Source organism: Crocodylus siamensis, chromosome 2, assembly GCF_052110815.1.
Source record: "Crocodylus siamensis isolate JL-2025a chromosome 2, ASM5211081v1, whole genome shotgun sequence".
NCBI lineage: Eukaryota > Metazoa > Chordata > Crocodylia > Crocodylidae > Crocodylus > Crocodylus siamensis.
This window is the reverse complement of record NC_143396.1, coordinates 250,772,266-250,788,779: the sequence shown is the minus strand read 5'-3', so window position 1 is coordinate 250,788,779 and position 16,514 is coordinate 250,772,266. Positions and strand designations below refer to the sequence as shown.

The following is a 16,514-nucleotide window of genomic DNA, read 5'->3' as shown; positions in this document are numbered from 1 at the left end:
AACTCACAATGCTCTGGGGGTTTGTGGAGTGTTGAGAATGTTTTCTTGTATTTTATAGTACTAATATGACGTGGTATCTTGTTAGAAAGCCAATGTTATGCTGTATCCATGTATGCTCCTGTTATCACTGTATAGATTGTCATTCCATCTACATATTTCTTTATGATTTTGGACATAGTTTAGCCAAGGAACTTAGGGATGCATGTTTAAGGAGAATTCCCACTCCCAGCCAGAGTCTCTCTGTAATGGGGAAAGGCAAAAATTTTATTGGGATGATATCTTTTATTTGGCCAACTGCATGGTTGGAGTAAAGTTAGACAAGTTATTGATGCTTTGAGCAACTAGAATAATGCTAATGTGAGAAGGGAGATAGGGGCCAACCTGGAAGTTTTTGAGAGGCTAGCTATTATTGAATCAGGGTCTTTACATTTTTCCCCAGTCTGGGAAAGGGTCCAAGACCCCAGCAACCAGGGCTGACAAAAAGATCAGTAGGAATGCTGATTTCTGGTGATACTGGAAGGTCTCTCAGGAAGGCTAGGGTGTAACCAGATTACAGGGTAAGAAACTTTACTTTTTTTTTCTGTTTCCAAACTTGTGGTCAATTTTGTTTGCAATTTTTTTTCTTCATTATAAATTCTTTTGTTCTTTTTCTTAGTTACTGGTTGCCTGTAGGAGTTATCTGGGTAAGTGATATTCCAGGCTAGACCACCCTACAAGAAGGGAAACCTAAAATTTATTTCATAACCCAAAGGGGAGGCCACCTAGAGCTGGCAGAGATTCCCTTGCTCCTGCTGTGGGGGCAGTGGAGTAGAGGCTTGTATGGATAAGAAGTTATCCCAGGCAACCTTTGTCTTTTCCTTGGGATAAGCAGTGGGACAGAAAGGAGAAACTCAGGGCTATGGGGGCCTCCTACAGAAATGATTGAGACACAATATACAAATTAAGACAGTGATTCTGAAATTATAAACTTTATGTACACTATGAGCAGCCTCAGTGAGTGTATCCACACATGCAAACACATGCACTTGCAGCAGCTCAAACAGGAACGGAACAAATATAAGCTGAGGATTTTTGCCTCAGCACATGTGCCTGGATGTGCACTTTGGTGTGAGGAAAGCTGTGCCATTTGGTTCAAAATCTGCAGGCCCAGCTCCTCCCAGATCTGCAGCCAGGGGGAGCTAGGGCCTGGGGCCAGCAATATAGAAACCTGCCCTGTGCTGGCCTCAGCAGTGTAAAAAACCTGCCCTGGTGACCAGCTCAGGGCTACTTGCCCTCAGAAGCTTCTGAGGCCTGGCCAGTTGGTCTCTGAGGACACTACCCCTTGTGCCAGCTGACTGCTGAAGCAGCCCTAACCTGGAGTGGCCCCTGCCTCCTCTACCCACTGCAGAAGTCTGGCAGTGGGGGCTGCTGCCTGGCTGTGACCTGCTGGCACCTGCGATAGCATCCACCCCTTTGGACCTGCGGCTCCATGGCTACAAGCCTGCCAGACCTGGATGAGGTGCCACAGCTCTGCCATCTGGGCAGCTATCGCCCAGATGTGCTCCTTGCAGCGGCCCACTTAAAACTGTCCAGGTATGTCCTCTTGGCCCCAAATGGCCAAGCAGTCAGCCACCTCATCTTCTCTCCAGCTGGGTCCACAGTGCTGGCCCTGGACAGGCTCCTCTGCCCAGGTTTCGCTACTTGTCTCACCAGCAGAGATCCTCGTGTTCTCTGTTTAAAAGTTGCAAATTCTCTGATAAGAAACCTAAATTCTCCCATTAACATACCCAAAATAGTGTTCTTTAGCTATTAAAATGAAATGCCACTATATATAGAGAGATCAATTGGGCAATGTTTTATTGATATATTTACAAGTTTAAAGCTATTTGGAAACCTACCAGTGCCTCTATCATCATAATAAAATAAATTCTAAATACAGGGTCTTCATAAAGTCCTTGTAAAGCACTTTTAAATTTTAATAACTTAGGTTGTAGGTATGATGGAAACAATTTGTAAACAGCATCTAAAAGCAAATTTATTAAAGTTTTAGGACAACTAGAATACACAATGCTAGACTTCAACATAACCACTATCCATCATGATACAGTGCTCAATCCAATTTTCCAACTCCCTGAAAACGTTTCCCAGTTGCTCTTGAGTTACTGCACTAATTGCATTGGTGATCCTAGCCTTAAGTTCCACCAAAGAACATGGTTTTGACAGGCAAACTACACTTTTAACATGTCCCCATTAAAGCAGTCCAGCAGCAACAGGTCAGGGGAATGAGGTGGCCAAGCAACTGGTCCACCTCTGCCTATCCACTTCTCGGGAAAAATGTCATTTAGGAACTGTCATACATTCAGAGCGTAGTGGTATGGAGCTCCATCTTATTTAAGAATAAATGTGTTATTACTTATGAAGTCTAGCATTGTGTACTCTAGTTGTCCTAAAACTTTAATAAATTTGCTTTTCAATGCCATTTACAGATTGCTTCTATCATACCTACAACCTAAGTTATTAAAGTTTAAAAGTGTACAAGGACTTTATGAAGACCCTGTATCTATACACTTTAGCATTCACTTTTGGCTTTTTTGTCATTAAAAAAAATCAGAGCTGTCCCTATCCCCTTCGGTCACCAGGATGTCCAATGCCTCACTCTCAACCCACAGCCTGCCTCCTACCCCTGTCCCCTCCCTCATGACCCACAGGGCCAGGTATGTGGGTGAGGGGTTTCTTGGGGTGGCTTGGGGAGGGGCGCTCTGGAGGGGTGGGCCCCCTATCCCCCCACAGGGCACAGCTCCCCTGCACAGCTCATGGACTGCCCTTCTACAGGGACTATAGCTCCCCCCACAGGGCCCCCACAGTGGTCACAGCCCCCCCTCCCACAGAGCCCACAGCTCACCCCCACAGCAGCAGTGACCATCAGGGCACTCAGGGCCCTCCCGGGGCAGCACGGCTTGGTCCCAGCTGCCTGGCACCTAGTGCTGCCTGCACCGCATCGCACAGGCCCGACCGTAAGCCTTCAGGCAGCTGTCACTTGGGGGCCAGCACTGCTTGCAGGGACCATGTGTTGTGCCAGGCTGTGTGCATGGAACCAGCCTGGAACAACAGTGCACAGAGCCCGTGAACACAGCCCAGAGCCTGGCAACTATGCAGCACAGGAAATGTTGTTTTTTTTCCCAGCATGCCTCTTGCCACATCCCAAACCAATTTGAGACATGGTAAGAGGCACATGCAGGCTCATTTGGACACACCCATTATGGTCAATGGAACTATACAAACAACCTAATTCTCAACTGTGTCTGAGCTTTAGTGAGCAGGTGGATTTAATTAATCCAAGTGTAGCTTTTTGATCTTTAACAGTTTTACACTAATGCAAGAGTGGCCAAGGAGAAATTCTAAATTCTAATCACTAGAAAAAGGTTTGTTGGTAGGGTAGACATCTGCTTCTCCATGTTCACACTACAGGAGAAGAGGGAGTTTGCTGGGACAGGAGGCAGCTAAACTTCATCTACCATTGGAGAGCTCCCCTGTGAAAGGGGAATTCTTTATTACTTATTTCTGCTCAGTTTATTGCCACTTCGGAGAGTCTTATCCAGAGTGTATAAAGTTAAGATTGTGTATAACCTTCTGCAGAATGTTACCAAGTACAAGAGAATAAAACCCTTTGAGACAGACAAGTGGGTGATTCCCCTTGCTGTATGGAATTCTCCCTGTGATCACAGTATAGCCCTAAATAAAGAAAAGCTAGCTCTGTCAGTTCTGATTCAACCACAACGCGAAGTTTGATTTCTTTCACAATTTGGTGCCATGACTCGGATAGAGACGCCCGGAGTGATAATTTGGGACACAGACATCTCTTTACTGAAGCCCTGGTGCCAAACCAAGTTAAGAGACCTTTTGAAATCTCTACTGGGACTTTTCAGTGAGAGGCTGTCTCTGTGTCTTCCTGATTCACTGCTTGAGGCTCATGCTATCTGAACTTTTTTCTGTCAGAACTGTCAAACGCACTGTGTAAGTAGTAACTGTGAGTAGAAAGAGTTAAGATTAAAGACTCTGTGTTGCTGTTGTCAATGAAAGTATTTACCCATGTGAATTGAGTTAAGTTCTGTAAAGAACTATGAGGTCTCTCTGAGGCCAGGAGTGAAAACTTCGTGCAGCTGCCCCGGAGACAACAGATTTGTTCTGTGTGCTCTTCAAAAGCAAGAGTGCAAGGTGGAAACTCTTAGAGTATGAGTGTTTTCCACAATAAGCATTGACCAAGGCTGAAACTAAAGAGATGTTCTTGAACCTCGTGCTTCAACACAGAAATTCCCTTGTGTGAACTGAGAGTATGAATTGAGAAATATGAGCCACTGACCAGGTCTGAGACTAAGGTTGGGTTCAGCCACCCCAAGGGCAGTTCTGAATGCAAGGGGGCCCAACTGGAACCTCGTGACCCAGTGGACAGGTTTACCCTTTCCCCACCCTCATAAATGAGCCATGTCTAACCATGAGCAACTGCATTGTGTGCCATTATTGTCATAGGGTTTTGTCTTTGGACATTAGCCACAGCATCTCTGTGCTGCTAGCAAATCTCACAACCTGACTAGACACTCTCAATAAGCCATTCCTGTATGAAAGACCTGTGTGAACTGAGTTTAAAGATATGGGGAGTGGAGAGTCTAAAAGGCATACCGGCTCTGCCAAAAGGGACTGCAGCTTTGTACATGTACACACACTATGTCCATAAAAGTTGTAAGTTTCTAGACAAATGGATTTGGTATACCAGAGATTATTTTAGCCGGCAGTTTCCCCTGGAAGGAACATTTGATTTAAGTAAAATTGTTCATCTCCACAGAGACCCTGAATTAAGAGGTAGTAATATACCACAGACTCAGTGGGACACATTTTTTGATTGGTATGAAGACGCTTTCAAAAGACATCAAGACTCTGAACCTGAGATTCTTAAGGACTACCAAGAGAAACTAAAATCTCAAATACAGGAATTAAAACAGAAAAGTACACCAAAAGGGCCGCCCCCCCCCCGCAACAGTACCGTTAGCACCAAAACAACTTTATCCACAAATAACTGAGAATGAATCTGCAGAAGATATAATAGATTTTCTTAATGTGCCACCCCCATATCAGTCCCAGGCACAACCTGAACCTGAAGAAGTCCAAAGTAACCAAATAGACTCTTCCAGCAGGATTAGCCCACCTCACCAGGAAACTATCACTCAACAACCATCACCTACCACTGAGGCATGCCCATGTCCACCGGAGACAGGGCGTCTGTCTCCTGAAATCTCAACCCCCTCCTCTTGTTTAAGGTCTGGTACCCAGTATGGTCCAGCCCATTCTTTAAAACTTAAAAAGGCTCAGCTTATGCCTTTACGCCAACTTCCAAGGCAAGGTCCAAATGGGGAAACTACATTTACAGTCCATGCCCCCTGGATCCCAGGAGATCTCCTAAACCTTGTTAAACAATTTCCCAACATCAGGGAGGAACCCCAGAAATTTAGAGATGAATTGGAAACCGTAATCCATTGTTATGATCTAACATGGGCAGATTTGAACCAATTAATGAGAAGTGTTCTGCCTTCTGAGGTCCGCAACCGCCTCATTACACAGGCTACTTGGGCTCTTCAAGACCCTGGAATTGGAAATCCCTTAGCAGATGCCCAAAGACACCTCCTTGAGGCTGTGCTTAAAATTTGCCCCAGAAAAACTGACTGGGCCAAAATACATAACTGTAAACAAAATAAAGGAGAAACCCCAGCAGACTACATGGACTGCTTGATACTAGTATTTGAAAGACATTCTGGTATTGAAAATGCAGCTGAAACTGCCCCAGAAGCAGTTGCTTCTGCTTTTGTCCATGGACTTCTTTCTAAAGGCCAGGAACAGCTGTCATTATTGTGGCCAACCAGGACACTGGAAGGCTCAATGTCCTCACCGGCCTGGCCAGCCAGGGATGTCTTTTGACCCGCCACCACCTCCTCTCACTCAATTCTCTGTCACGAATCAGGGAGCCTCCTGTTAGGCCAGCCTGGGAAATAGTAACATCATCACAGCCCCGCTTCTCCCACTTGATCAAGATGATCCCTTCGTTTCCTGTTTAATAAATGGCATCTCTACAAAATGTTTAGTAGACACCAGTGCAAGCCACTCTACTCTTCGAGCTGAAGAATTTTGCACAACTCCCCTCTACTCTGTTGTTGTAAACACTGTAGGAATTTCAAATCAAATAGTTCCTCATCCTGTTTCCCAACCATTACATGTTTCTCTTGGCCCTGTTTCTGATCAACATACCTTTCTCCTTAGTCCTTGTTCTCCTGTTAATTTGTTAGGCAGAGATTTGCTTTGTAAACTCAGCTGTACTATTTATTGCTCTCCTAATGGTGTCTATTTGGTACCCTGTATTAACAAAATGGCTGTACTTGCTGCCTTAGCTAGCTCACCTCCTGAGCCTGAGTTCCCTGATCTTTCTGTGTCACAAGAAGAAATCATAAAAGCTGTCCCTCTGTTTCTCTGGTCCCAGCATGCTAATAAAGTAGGACAAATCCGTACTGCCCAGCCTGTAAAAATTAGATTAAACCTAGCTAAGCTTTTACCCAAAGTTGCTCAATACCCTTTACGTCCAGAACCCGAAGAAGGGATACGCCCTGTTATAACTGCCCTTTTAAAGCAAGGTATCATTGTCCATACTAAGAGCCCTTGTAATACACCTATTCTTCCTGTAAAAAAACCTGGAAAGAATACCTAACGCTTTGTGCAAGACCTCCATATGGTAAATTCTGCAGTTTTAACTACTTTTCCTGTTGTACCAAATCCAGCTACTATCTTGTCCTGTTTTCCTCCTAATGCTTATTATTTTACTGTTGTTGACTTGTGTTCTGCATTTTTCTCTATTCCTATACACCCTGATAGCCAGTTTCTCTTTGCATTTACCTATCAAGGGCTTCAGTATACCTGGATGCGATTGCCCCAGGGCTATACTGAATCCCCTTCTCTTTTTTCTCCAATTCTGAAAAAAGATCTAGATGACATAATATTTAAAGAAAATTCTGTGCTTGTGCAATATGTTGATGATTTGCTCTTGGCATCTACCTTCCTTGAAGCCTGTAAAACTGATTCTTTAACTCTCGTCACCTCTTTTGCCCTAAAAGGCCATAAGGCATCTAAAGAAAAGCTACAACTTTGTCTTCCTCGTGTCCACTACTTAGGTCACGATATTTCTGCTGGAGAATGACTGCTTTCCTCTTTCAGAATAGAAGCTATTCTTAAAATCCCTAAACCAACTACTCTGTCCCAAATGCGTACCTTCCTAGGCATGGCTGGCTACTGCCACCAGCGGATACTCAGCTATGCCTCTATAGTCAAGCCGTTGCAAAATCTGACTCTTGTTAACACCCCATAGCCTTTACCATGGACTTCAGAGATCAAAGCCGCTTTTGCCTCTATTAAACAAGCTCTGTCACAAGCTCCTGCCTTAGGCCTTCCTAATTATACTAAACCTTTTATTCTCTTTTGTCATGAAAAGGATGGATTTGCACTTGCAGTACTCACTCAAACACATGGAGACAAGCACCGTCCCATTGCTTATTATAGCTCTGCTCTTGACCCAGTTGCATCTGGACTTCCTCATGTCTCTGTGCTGTAGCTGCAGCTGCTGTCACTGTTGAACTTTCCTCTACCCTTGTATTAGGTTCTCCCCTTACTGTTGCTGTCCCACACGTTGTAGCAGCCCTTTTGCTAAAAACAAAAACCCAACACCTTTCAAATGCTAGATTAACTAAGTATGAAATCTTGCTTCTCTCTGCTGGAAATGTCACCCTAACTAGGTGCCCTATTTTAAACCCTCTTCTCTGTTACCTACCCCTTCCGAATGTGAACGCCATGATTGCATTTTTGTTACTGCTCACCTAACAATGCCCCACACTGATCTAAAGGACAACCCCTTGCAAAACCCAGATCTAGTGTTCTATGTTGATGGATCATGTCAAAGAAACTCAAAAGGTTCCCTTGTTGCAGGATATACAGTATGTTCCCAATATGATGTTATAGAAAGCCATCACTTACCTAATGTGTATTCAATTCAAGTTGCCAAGCTTGTGACCCTCACCAGGGCTTGCACCCTCGCCTCTGGTGCCTCTGTTAATATTTATACTGATTCTCGCTATGCTTTTGGTATTGTACACGATTATGGTCAACTTTGAAAACAAAGAGGCTTCCTCACTTCAGGAGGTGCCAAGTTTAGTAATGGTGCATACGTAAATGCCTTGTTGAATGCTTAACAATTACCTTCTGCTGTTGCTATTATTAAATGTCAAGCTCACCAGAAACCTTAGGATGATGTTACACGTGGAAATGCTCTGGCACATTCTGCTGCCAAAGCTGCGGCTATTTCCACTCCTCAGGCTACACCTGTGTTTTTGTCCATTCCGACTGACCAGTCTCCATTGGCAAGTCTTCACGACATTGCCCTCCTCCAAGATCAGGTTTCAGAACCAGAGAAATATACATGGAGACTGGCTGGGTGTATGTTACACCCTGACTATTTATGGCGCCCCCCGGACAGCCTCCTGGTTGCCCCGATGTTCCCTTGTCCTCATCTTGCTCGCGTATACATGGCATAGCACATGTGAGCAAAGGGGGGATGACAGAAGCTGTTAAGCTTGATTGGTTTGCTCCAACTTTTCCATCTGTGGCTCAACAGTACTGCTACACCTGTCCTATTTGCCAAGCCCATAATGTGGGAAAGCCTGTAAAAACAAAGAAGGCAGCACATCCCCCAGCTTGGGGACCATTGTAAATTTACAATTAGATTTTATTCAAATACAGAAATGTTGTTCTTATGAATATGTTCTTGTTATTGTATGTATGTTTTCTGGATGGGTAGAAGCCTACCCATGTACAAAAGCTGACACCATCACCATAAGCAAAAAGTTGCTCAGAGACTTTATTCCAAGGTTTGGTATTCCATTATCCCTAAACTCTGATAGAGGAACTCATTTTACTGGACAGATAATGAAAGAAGTCTGCAAAGTCCTGCAGATCCAACAGAACTTTCATTGCCCATACCATCCACAGGCTTTGGGCTGAGTGGAACGCCAAAATGGCATTCTGAAAAATAAACTGGCCAAAATTTATGCTGAGACTCACCTAAAATGGCCACATGCACTTCCCATGGCCCTTATGAGTATGAGATCTACTGTCAACCGAAAGACTGGGCTTAGCCCACATGAAATTCTAATGGGAAGACCCACGAGGCTCCCCGCCTCACCACCTGTTGCCTTCCACTTTTGCAATATACATTCACTTGATGATACCATTCTGGACTATTATAAGGCACTAATGAAGTGTGTTAAGGCTTTTAATTCACAGGTGCAGGCAGCTCTCCCCAAAGAACCAGATGAGCTGTGCCATTCTATCCTGCCTGGTGACTGAGTCCATATAAAAGTCCATCAATGAAAGTCATCGCTGGAACCTCGCTGGAAAGGCCTATTCCAGGTACTCCTGATCACCAACACTGAAATAAAGTGTCAAGGACTCCAGACATGGATTCATGCTTCACATAGTAAGAAAACATCAGCCCCGTTAGACCCAGAGTCTCCTCCATATCAATTTTGTAATCAGCCTCCACAAACTGGTAATGAGCCTAGCGCCTGCCAGCAGAAGAACTCAAGACCAGTAGTAAGCCAAGTGCCTACTGGCAAAGAGGATTTGCCACTACAGAGTGAAGAAGTTGTGCCCCAATGACACCACTATGCCCTTCGAGACAGGAAAAAGGCCTCTACCTAGTTCCTGGTTCCTGAGGTGGAGTTGGTTAGTCGTGATTTGGGTAGTTCTCAGTATTTCTTTTTGGATCATCTTATATGAACTTGATTCATCAGTTATGAGAAACTCTGTAAACCAAACTACACTTCCGCACTGACAAAGAAGATCATTTCATGAAAATGTGTTCTTGTCTTTAGTTAATCAAACTGGGATAGATTTAAATGTCTCTCGTTGTTGGATATGTAGTCATGTCCCTATCTATTCTACCGGAGGGATACCCATGATACCAGTACCCTTGAATGCAACTCTGATGTTAGCCCCTTACTATTCAAATTTTCATGGGAACGAAATCTGGCAGAATGTAAGTTGCAACCAGTCCAACTATGTACAATTAGGGTATGCCACCCCTGGAAAGTTTTGTTGGACCTGTAATGGAACTTGTGTTGCAGTAGGAGTCAGTAAGTGTGAAGGAGAATTTAATACCCAAGGTGAATTGATCAACAGTTCCTGGGATACCGGTATTCTTTCTGTTATGTCATTAATCAAAGAATTTTCAGGTTATTATTAAAAAATGATGAACTGTAATACAGGTGGATTTACTGCATTAGCTGGTCACTATTTTGTGCGTGGAGATAAGGCCTATAAAAATCTTCCCTCCGGTTGGAGAGGAACATGCTATGTCTCCGCAGCATATCCTGCCTTTACTATTAGATCTCACTTACCTAAACGAAGAATTTGCAATGTTCGCGAAATTACAGAAAAATCAAAGGTTTTGGGGTATAATGTTCCCCAGCTATGGCGCAGGCTTAGCTATGTCCAAGATAAAGAAAGGTGCAGCTTCTCTGGAAAAGATTGCTAATGCTACTGCTGACAGTTTTGATAAAATAAATATAGAAATCAAGGAAATAAGGCAAATGACATTACAAAACCGACTTGAGTTAGATTATATACTAGCCGGCAAAGGAGGAGTCTGTGCTTTAATAAGTAAAGAATGTTGTACTTATATTCCCGATAATTCAGAAGAAATCCAGGATTTAAGTGAACATATTCAAAAAGATCAGCTAAATTGCATAAGTCAAATTGGCATTTGAGTTCTTTGTTTAGCTCTATTTTCAGTTCCTTAGGCTCTACCGTCATTCATAGTTTGTTGATATTGTTTGTTGTTTTTATTGGAGTATGCCTAGTGTTTATGATAATACAATGTTGCTTAAGTTGTGCTGCCATGCAAATGCGGAATAGCCCATCAACCAGAAACGAAGTATATAATTTGTATGTTGAAATAGCAGAAAGTAAAGAGGAAGAAAAACTAGAAGTGACAGGCTAATGGCTATAGATATCTAACTTGTTAGAAAAAAAAAAAAAAGAAGGAAATGTGGTAATAAATTTAATCGGGCTCCTAACTACTTGACTAAGAAAACAGACAGAGACCAGAGGTGCTGATGCTGCTTATTTCAGTTAAATGTTCTAAGATAAGAAATTCTGCATGCCTTGTTTTGTCTTGATATATTACCCTGTGTATGGATGTTAAGTTTATTTTTCTCTCTGAGAAACCAGAAACTGATAACTACTTTTATAAGCACAATCTTTCACTCTTCTTTAAGTAAACTGCCTGTATGTCTGTATGTGTGTTAGATCAGTGATTTACTGTCCAAGGTTGTACTTTTTCCTATCTCTGTCTTAAGTAAAAATATGCTTGTAACTTGTAGAGTTCAAGGATTCCTTTGAAACAGACAAGTGGGTGATTGTCCTTGCTGTATGGAATTTTCCCTGTGATCACAGTATAGCCCTAAATAAAGAAAAGCTGGTTCTGTCAGTTCTGATTCAACCACAATGCAGTTTGATTTCTTCCACAGTACAAACTAGTGGAGAGTAGATTCAGGTCAGACATTAGGAAGAATGTCACCTGGCTGGGGTCATCTGATCTTGGTCCTCTTTCCTGCCAGAGGCAGGGGACACGATGATCCTTTGTGGCCCCTTCCAACTCTACAATCTATGAATCTATGAATCCAGAAATGCTAAAGTTGGAGTTTTCCACGTAAACTGAGGGAATTAGGCACCTAACAAACTAAATACTAAGCATGCCCTTAACTTTAAGCATATGTTTAAATCCAACTAACTCTAAAACATTCACTTGAATCACATTTAAGCACACATTTATCTGCTTTGCTGAACTGGGACTGGTCCAATGTCCATGAAGTCGATATATAGTTTCTCTAATGAATACATTGACCTAAAAGACTCAACTTCTGTTAGATATCATTTGGAAACTGTGGGTATTTAACTGGTGTGACTTCTAAAGCATGCATTAAATATTAAAAATGTAGAGAATTCACAAAGTCTATTCCAATATTAAAATAATAATTCTAAGCTGCATATCTTACCTTGCCTGAGCATTGTTTGGGTCTTCCTTAATTACAGCTGTAAAATCCTCAATAGCAACAGTCAAAGCTGATTTCTCAAAGGAATGTATTCCATGTTTCATTAGTGCGTCTGTTCTTTTTGGGTTGCAACGAAAACACTACCATGAAAAATAAGAAGGCATACAATATTTGATATCCAATAATTGGTATGCACTAGTCCTACTGATTAACTGTCCAAGATTTAAAAATCTGATTTAAAGATTCTGATTTAAAAATCAGAAACCAAATGGCAAAGAATGTGTTACATAAATTATCTTCCATTCTTTAAAAAAAAGTCCTTGTTCCTGAATCTCCTTTGCCATTTTTCCCCATATGTCTGAAAAAGGGAGCACACAACCAAATGAAATAAGCTTATAAATCAACGGTTAATTTAGTTCTCTCTCTGGGTATGTGTTACAGAAATTATGTATCAACTTCCATGGCTCTGACATTCTTTCCTTTTCTCTGTCTTGTTAGAGTAACTCTTTCTGAAAGCTGCTTGCAAGATACATATAGTTGCCACTTTACTTTAAAACAACAAAAAGGTAAACCTACTTTAGTATAATCTTCCATGGCCAATAACAATTCATTTTCATTCTCCAACAACTCAGCTCTCCGGAAATAAATGTCATCATCAGTAGGGTTGCATTTCTCTGCTAATGTATAATTTATGATTGCCAATGCATTATTACCCTGCCTTCTATAAATTTCAGCCTTTGACAAATATGCATCTGAAATGCATCAAAAAAGTAAAGGGCAATATGTAAAAACATAAAATACTAACAATTAATCTGTCACTTACATAAAAATAATACAATATTAATAATAATAAAAGTAGGTTCCATTGTCTCTTACTCTTCGAGCAGACCACAAATTTTAGAATTATATCTCTGTCCTCACAACCATACAGCAGTTTTCTAACCCACACAGTTCTGATAGCTCTTCTGAGGTTCCCTAGTAATGGTGAGTCTTTACTAATTCAAATGCATTTAAACACATTTTACAGGGCACATCTGCAGGTGCATTAACACACTTTAGTTAATGTGCATTAAATTTATTACCTTCGGGCATTTATACACATGCTCCACAAGTGGGGAGGGGGCACTGTAATTGGAGCCACTCTAATTAAACCACCCAAAGTGTCTCATGCATCAGTGCCCACATCCTTCACAATGGCAGTAGGGGCATTTTATCTAAAACTTAAACAAGCTCCATTTTGAAGTGTGGGGGTACCAATACACCAGATGTGGGAGGCTGCTGGAGCATGGTAATTGCCAGGCTTCAGCACACTCAGTTAATTGAGTCTGCTCCAAACCGCTGGAATTCAACGTGTCAGAGCAGCCTCCCTGCTCATGTATAGGCACCCTCTTTTGTGAGATACTAGGAAAACGCACGTTAGCCTGTCTTAATGCATATTAACTAAATAGCACTGTTTTTTTAGTGACACTTTAATGCGCATTGAAATAAGCTAATGCACGTTAAAGTATGTGTGTAAACGTGCCCACAGCGTCCTAAAACTTCAAGGCCATTTTAGTCTAACTAATGTAACAGCAAGGCCTACCTTGCATACTTCTGCACAACATTCTAAACTGTAGATTGAGATTACAAAAGAAATTCTACATATGAATGAAAGCTCCTAGCAACTTCAAAGCTAATATATTTTAAACTCAGCGTGTGGCTTTGAGACACACTGCAAAAAATGTAAGTGTGGACAAACTAACAGCCATGAGTTAGGTCATATTTGTGTAAAACTTCTGATTAAACCTTATAAAAGAATGTTTATACCCATACACAAACCTCAAAACAATTCTGCTTCACCTTTCAAGAACAATGAACTTAAGGTAAGTAACAAAATGTCAGTCTAAAATAAATTAGTTTGATTACATATGAATAGCTAAAAAAGGGAGTCAATAAAATGATATTTTAGTCTTAAAATACATTTTAATCTTAACTGCTGTGGGTAGCTACGGATACCACTATTTGCATGCAATAAAAATTAGAATAAAAGGAAAAATATGAATGAACTCCCCAAAGCAGAAAATGGGACAGTGGATACATCTAGTGGACAAAGAGGATTGATGGGCAGGGCTGAGGAGAACATAGTTTGCCTCTGCCTTAAAACAATGAGGAATCTCCAACCTTGCACAGCTACTTGTGGGATGGAAAAGAATTGGCTCCTGGGGCCATGTCCAGTCCCACCAGTCTTATTAACCACCCTAAAGTACAAACAGACTAACAGCTACTTATCATAGGACTCTCTTGCTTCAGGAAATCTCCAGTTGACCACAGTCCCAGTTAGGTTCACAGGCAAGTCTATACTAATAGTCCCCAAATGCTGGTGCACGTACCATTTCAGGCTCTTCTTTCTCTCAAACAAGGGGCCACCAGCCATTTTTCAAAAACAATTGGCCTTCCACCTGCCCTCCTTCACATATATCCTTTTTGTTCTGCCAGTGATTGGGTAAAGTTTCCCCCTGTTTGGTTTCTCCTTCTATTCTAACACCTTTCAGACAATAGTTAAGGTCCTGGTTGATGAAACGCATAACAGCTCATTGACTTAGATTGGCTAATGCAGGGTTTGTAAACCCCTTCTCAGGATCAGTATCAGCTTTCTTAATAACAGTGACGGATAAAACTTCATTATACTTGTCTAAATATTGAAATACAATATATAGTTACTGTTCTAAAATATCTGACTTTGGCTCTGATCCTGCAAATACTTGGGCTTAGATTAAACCTTACAAGCTGCAGGTTACCCTACTGAAGAGATTTCAGAACATGCAAAAAAATCAGCGTAGAGTTCAATAATTTGTAAGAAATAAAATGTTTAAATTCAGCAGTCACAATTCAAGGCACTCACCCACACTATTTTTGTTCCACTTAATTATATGATTCAGGTCATCCAAGGCAGCTGGAATTTTGGCTTGAAAGAGGTAAATTAAATGTCTGTGCCAATATGCATTAAGTAACAGTGGTTCTAAGCTTACAGCCTATGAAAGAAAATGTGAAATAAATATATTATTTATACTTAATGTGCAAGGAGCTTCCTGAATACAGAGGATTAGTCCAAAATGCAAATATTATGTAAATAATATGAAAGCTCCAAAGCTTGGAAACACTTGGGTCACCAACTGGCTGGAGGGTCGTACCCAGAGAGTGATAGTGGAAGGGTCATTTTCGACCTGGAGGGATGTGGGCAGTGGGGTTCAGCAGGGCTCGGTCCTCGGGCCCACACTGTTCAACATCTCCATCAGTGACTTGGACGAGGGGGTAAAATGCACCCTGTTCAAATATGCTGATGACGCTAAGATGTGGGGAAATGTGGGCATGCTGGAAGGGAGGAATAGGCTGCATTCAGATCTAGACAGGTTACAGGGGTGGGCGGACAAGGATAGGATGGGATTCAATACTGACAAGTGCAAGGTGATGCACCTGGGGAGGAACAACCGGCACCATACCTACAGGCTGGGGAACTCCCTTCTTGTTAGCCCAGAGGCAGAAAAGGATCTTGAAGTCATCATTGATGCCAAGATGAATATGAGCAGGCAGCGTGGGGATGCAGTCAGGAAGGCCAACTGCACCTTGTCCTGCATCCACAGATGTATCTCAAGCAGGTCCAAGGAGTGTTCAAGGAGGTGATCCTCCCCCTCTATCTGGCACTGGTCAGGCCGCAGCTGGAGTACTGCGTCCAGTTCTGGGCGCCGCACTTCAAGAGGGATGTGGACAACATGGAGAAGGTCCGGAGGAGGGCCACTCGCATGATCAGGGGGCAACAGGGCAGGCTGTACGAGGACAGGCTACAGGACCTGAACCTGTTCAGCCTCCAGAAGAGAAGGCTGAGGGGGGATCTAGTGGCCATTTACAAACTAATCAGAGGGGACCAGCAGGCATTGGGGGAGTCCCTGTTCCCCCAAGCACTACCAGGAGTGACTAGGAATAGCAGTCACAAGCTGGCAGAGGGTAGATTTAGGCTAGATATCAGGAGGCGCTACTTCATGGTCAGGGCGGTTAGGATCTGGAACCAACTTCCAAGAGAAGTGATGCTGGCTCCTACCCTGGGGGTCTTTAAGAGGAGGCTAGATGAACACCTTGCTGTGGATGTTTGACCCCAGTACTCTTTTCTGCCATGGCAGGGGGTCAGACTCAATGATCTGCTCAGGTCCCTTCCAACCCTACAAACTATGAAACTTGTTAATTCTAGCATGCAACCAGTTCCACTGAAGTTATTCATACAGAGAAACGTTAAAATAAATGCTTAAGTGTAGGCAGGGTCAAGGCATAAATTATTAGGATACTCAAATTAAAGTATAAAATAGCCTAGGGGTCACACCACAGTTCATCACTTTTTAAAAAGTGAAATGTAGTTGAATTATA

At 42.4% G+C, this 16,514-nt stretch overlaps 1 protein-coding gene across 1 annotated transcript in view; it reads right to left on the bottom strand.

Moving 5' to 3' along the window:
* The window catches only part of TTC6 (tetratricopeptide repeat domain 6), a 136,090-nt gene that overhangs the window by 72,344 nt on the left and 47,232 nt on the right, over positions 1–16,514 (bottom strand). The window contains exons 14-16 of the mRNA XM_090034981.1: positions 15,001–15,130; positions 12,696–12,871; positions 12,123–12,259 (exon numbers count right to left, since the gene is read on the bottom strand). Coding sequence (XP_089891107.1) covers positions 12,123–12,259; positions 12,696–12,871; positions 15,001–15,130 — 443 coding nt within the window. The remainder of the gene's footprint in view (positions 1–12,122; positions 12,260–12,695; positions 12,872–15,000; positions 15,131–16,514) is intronic.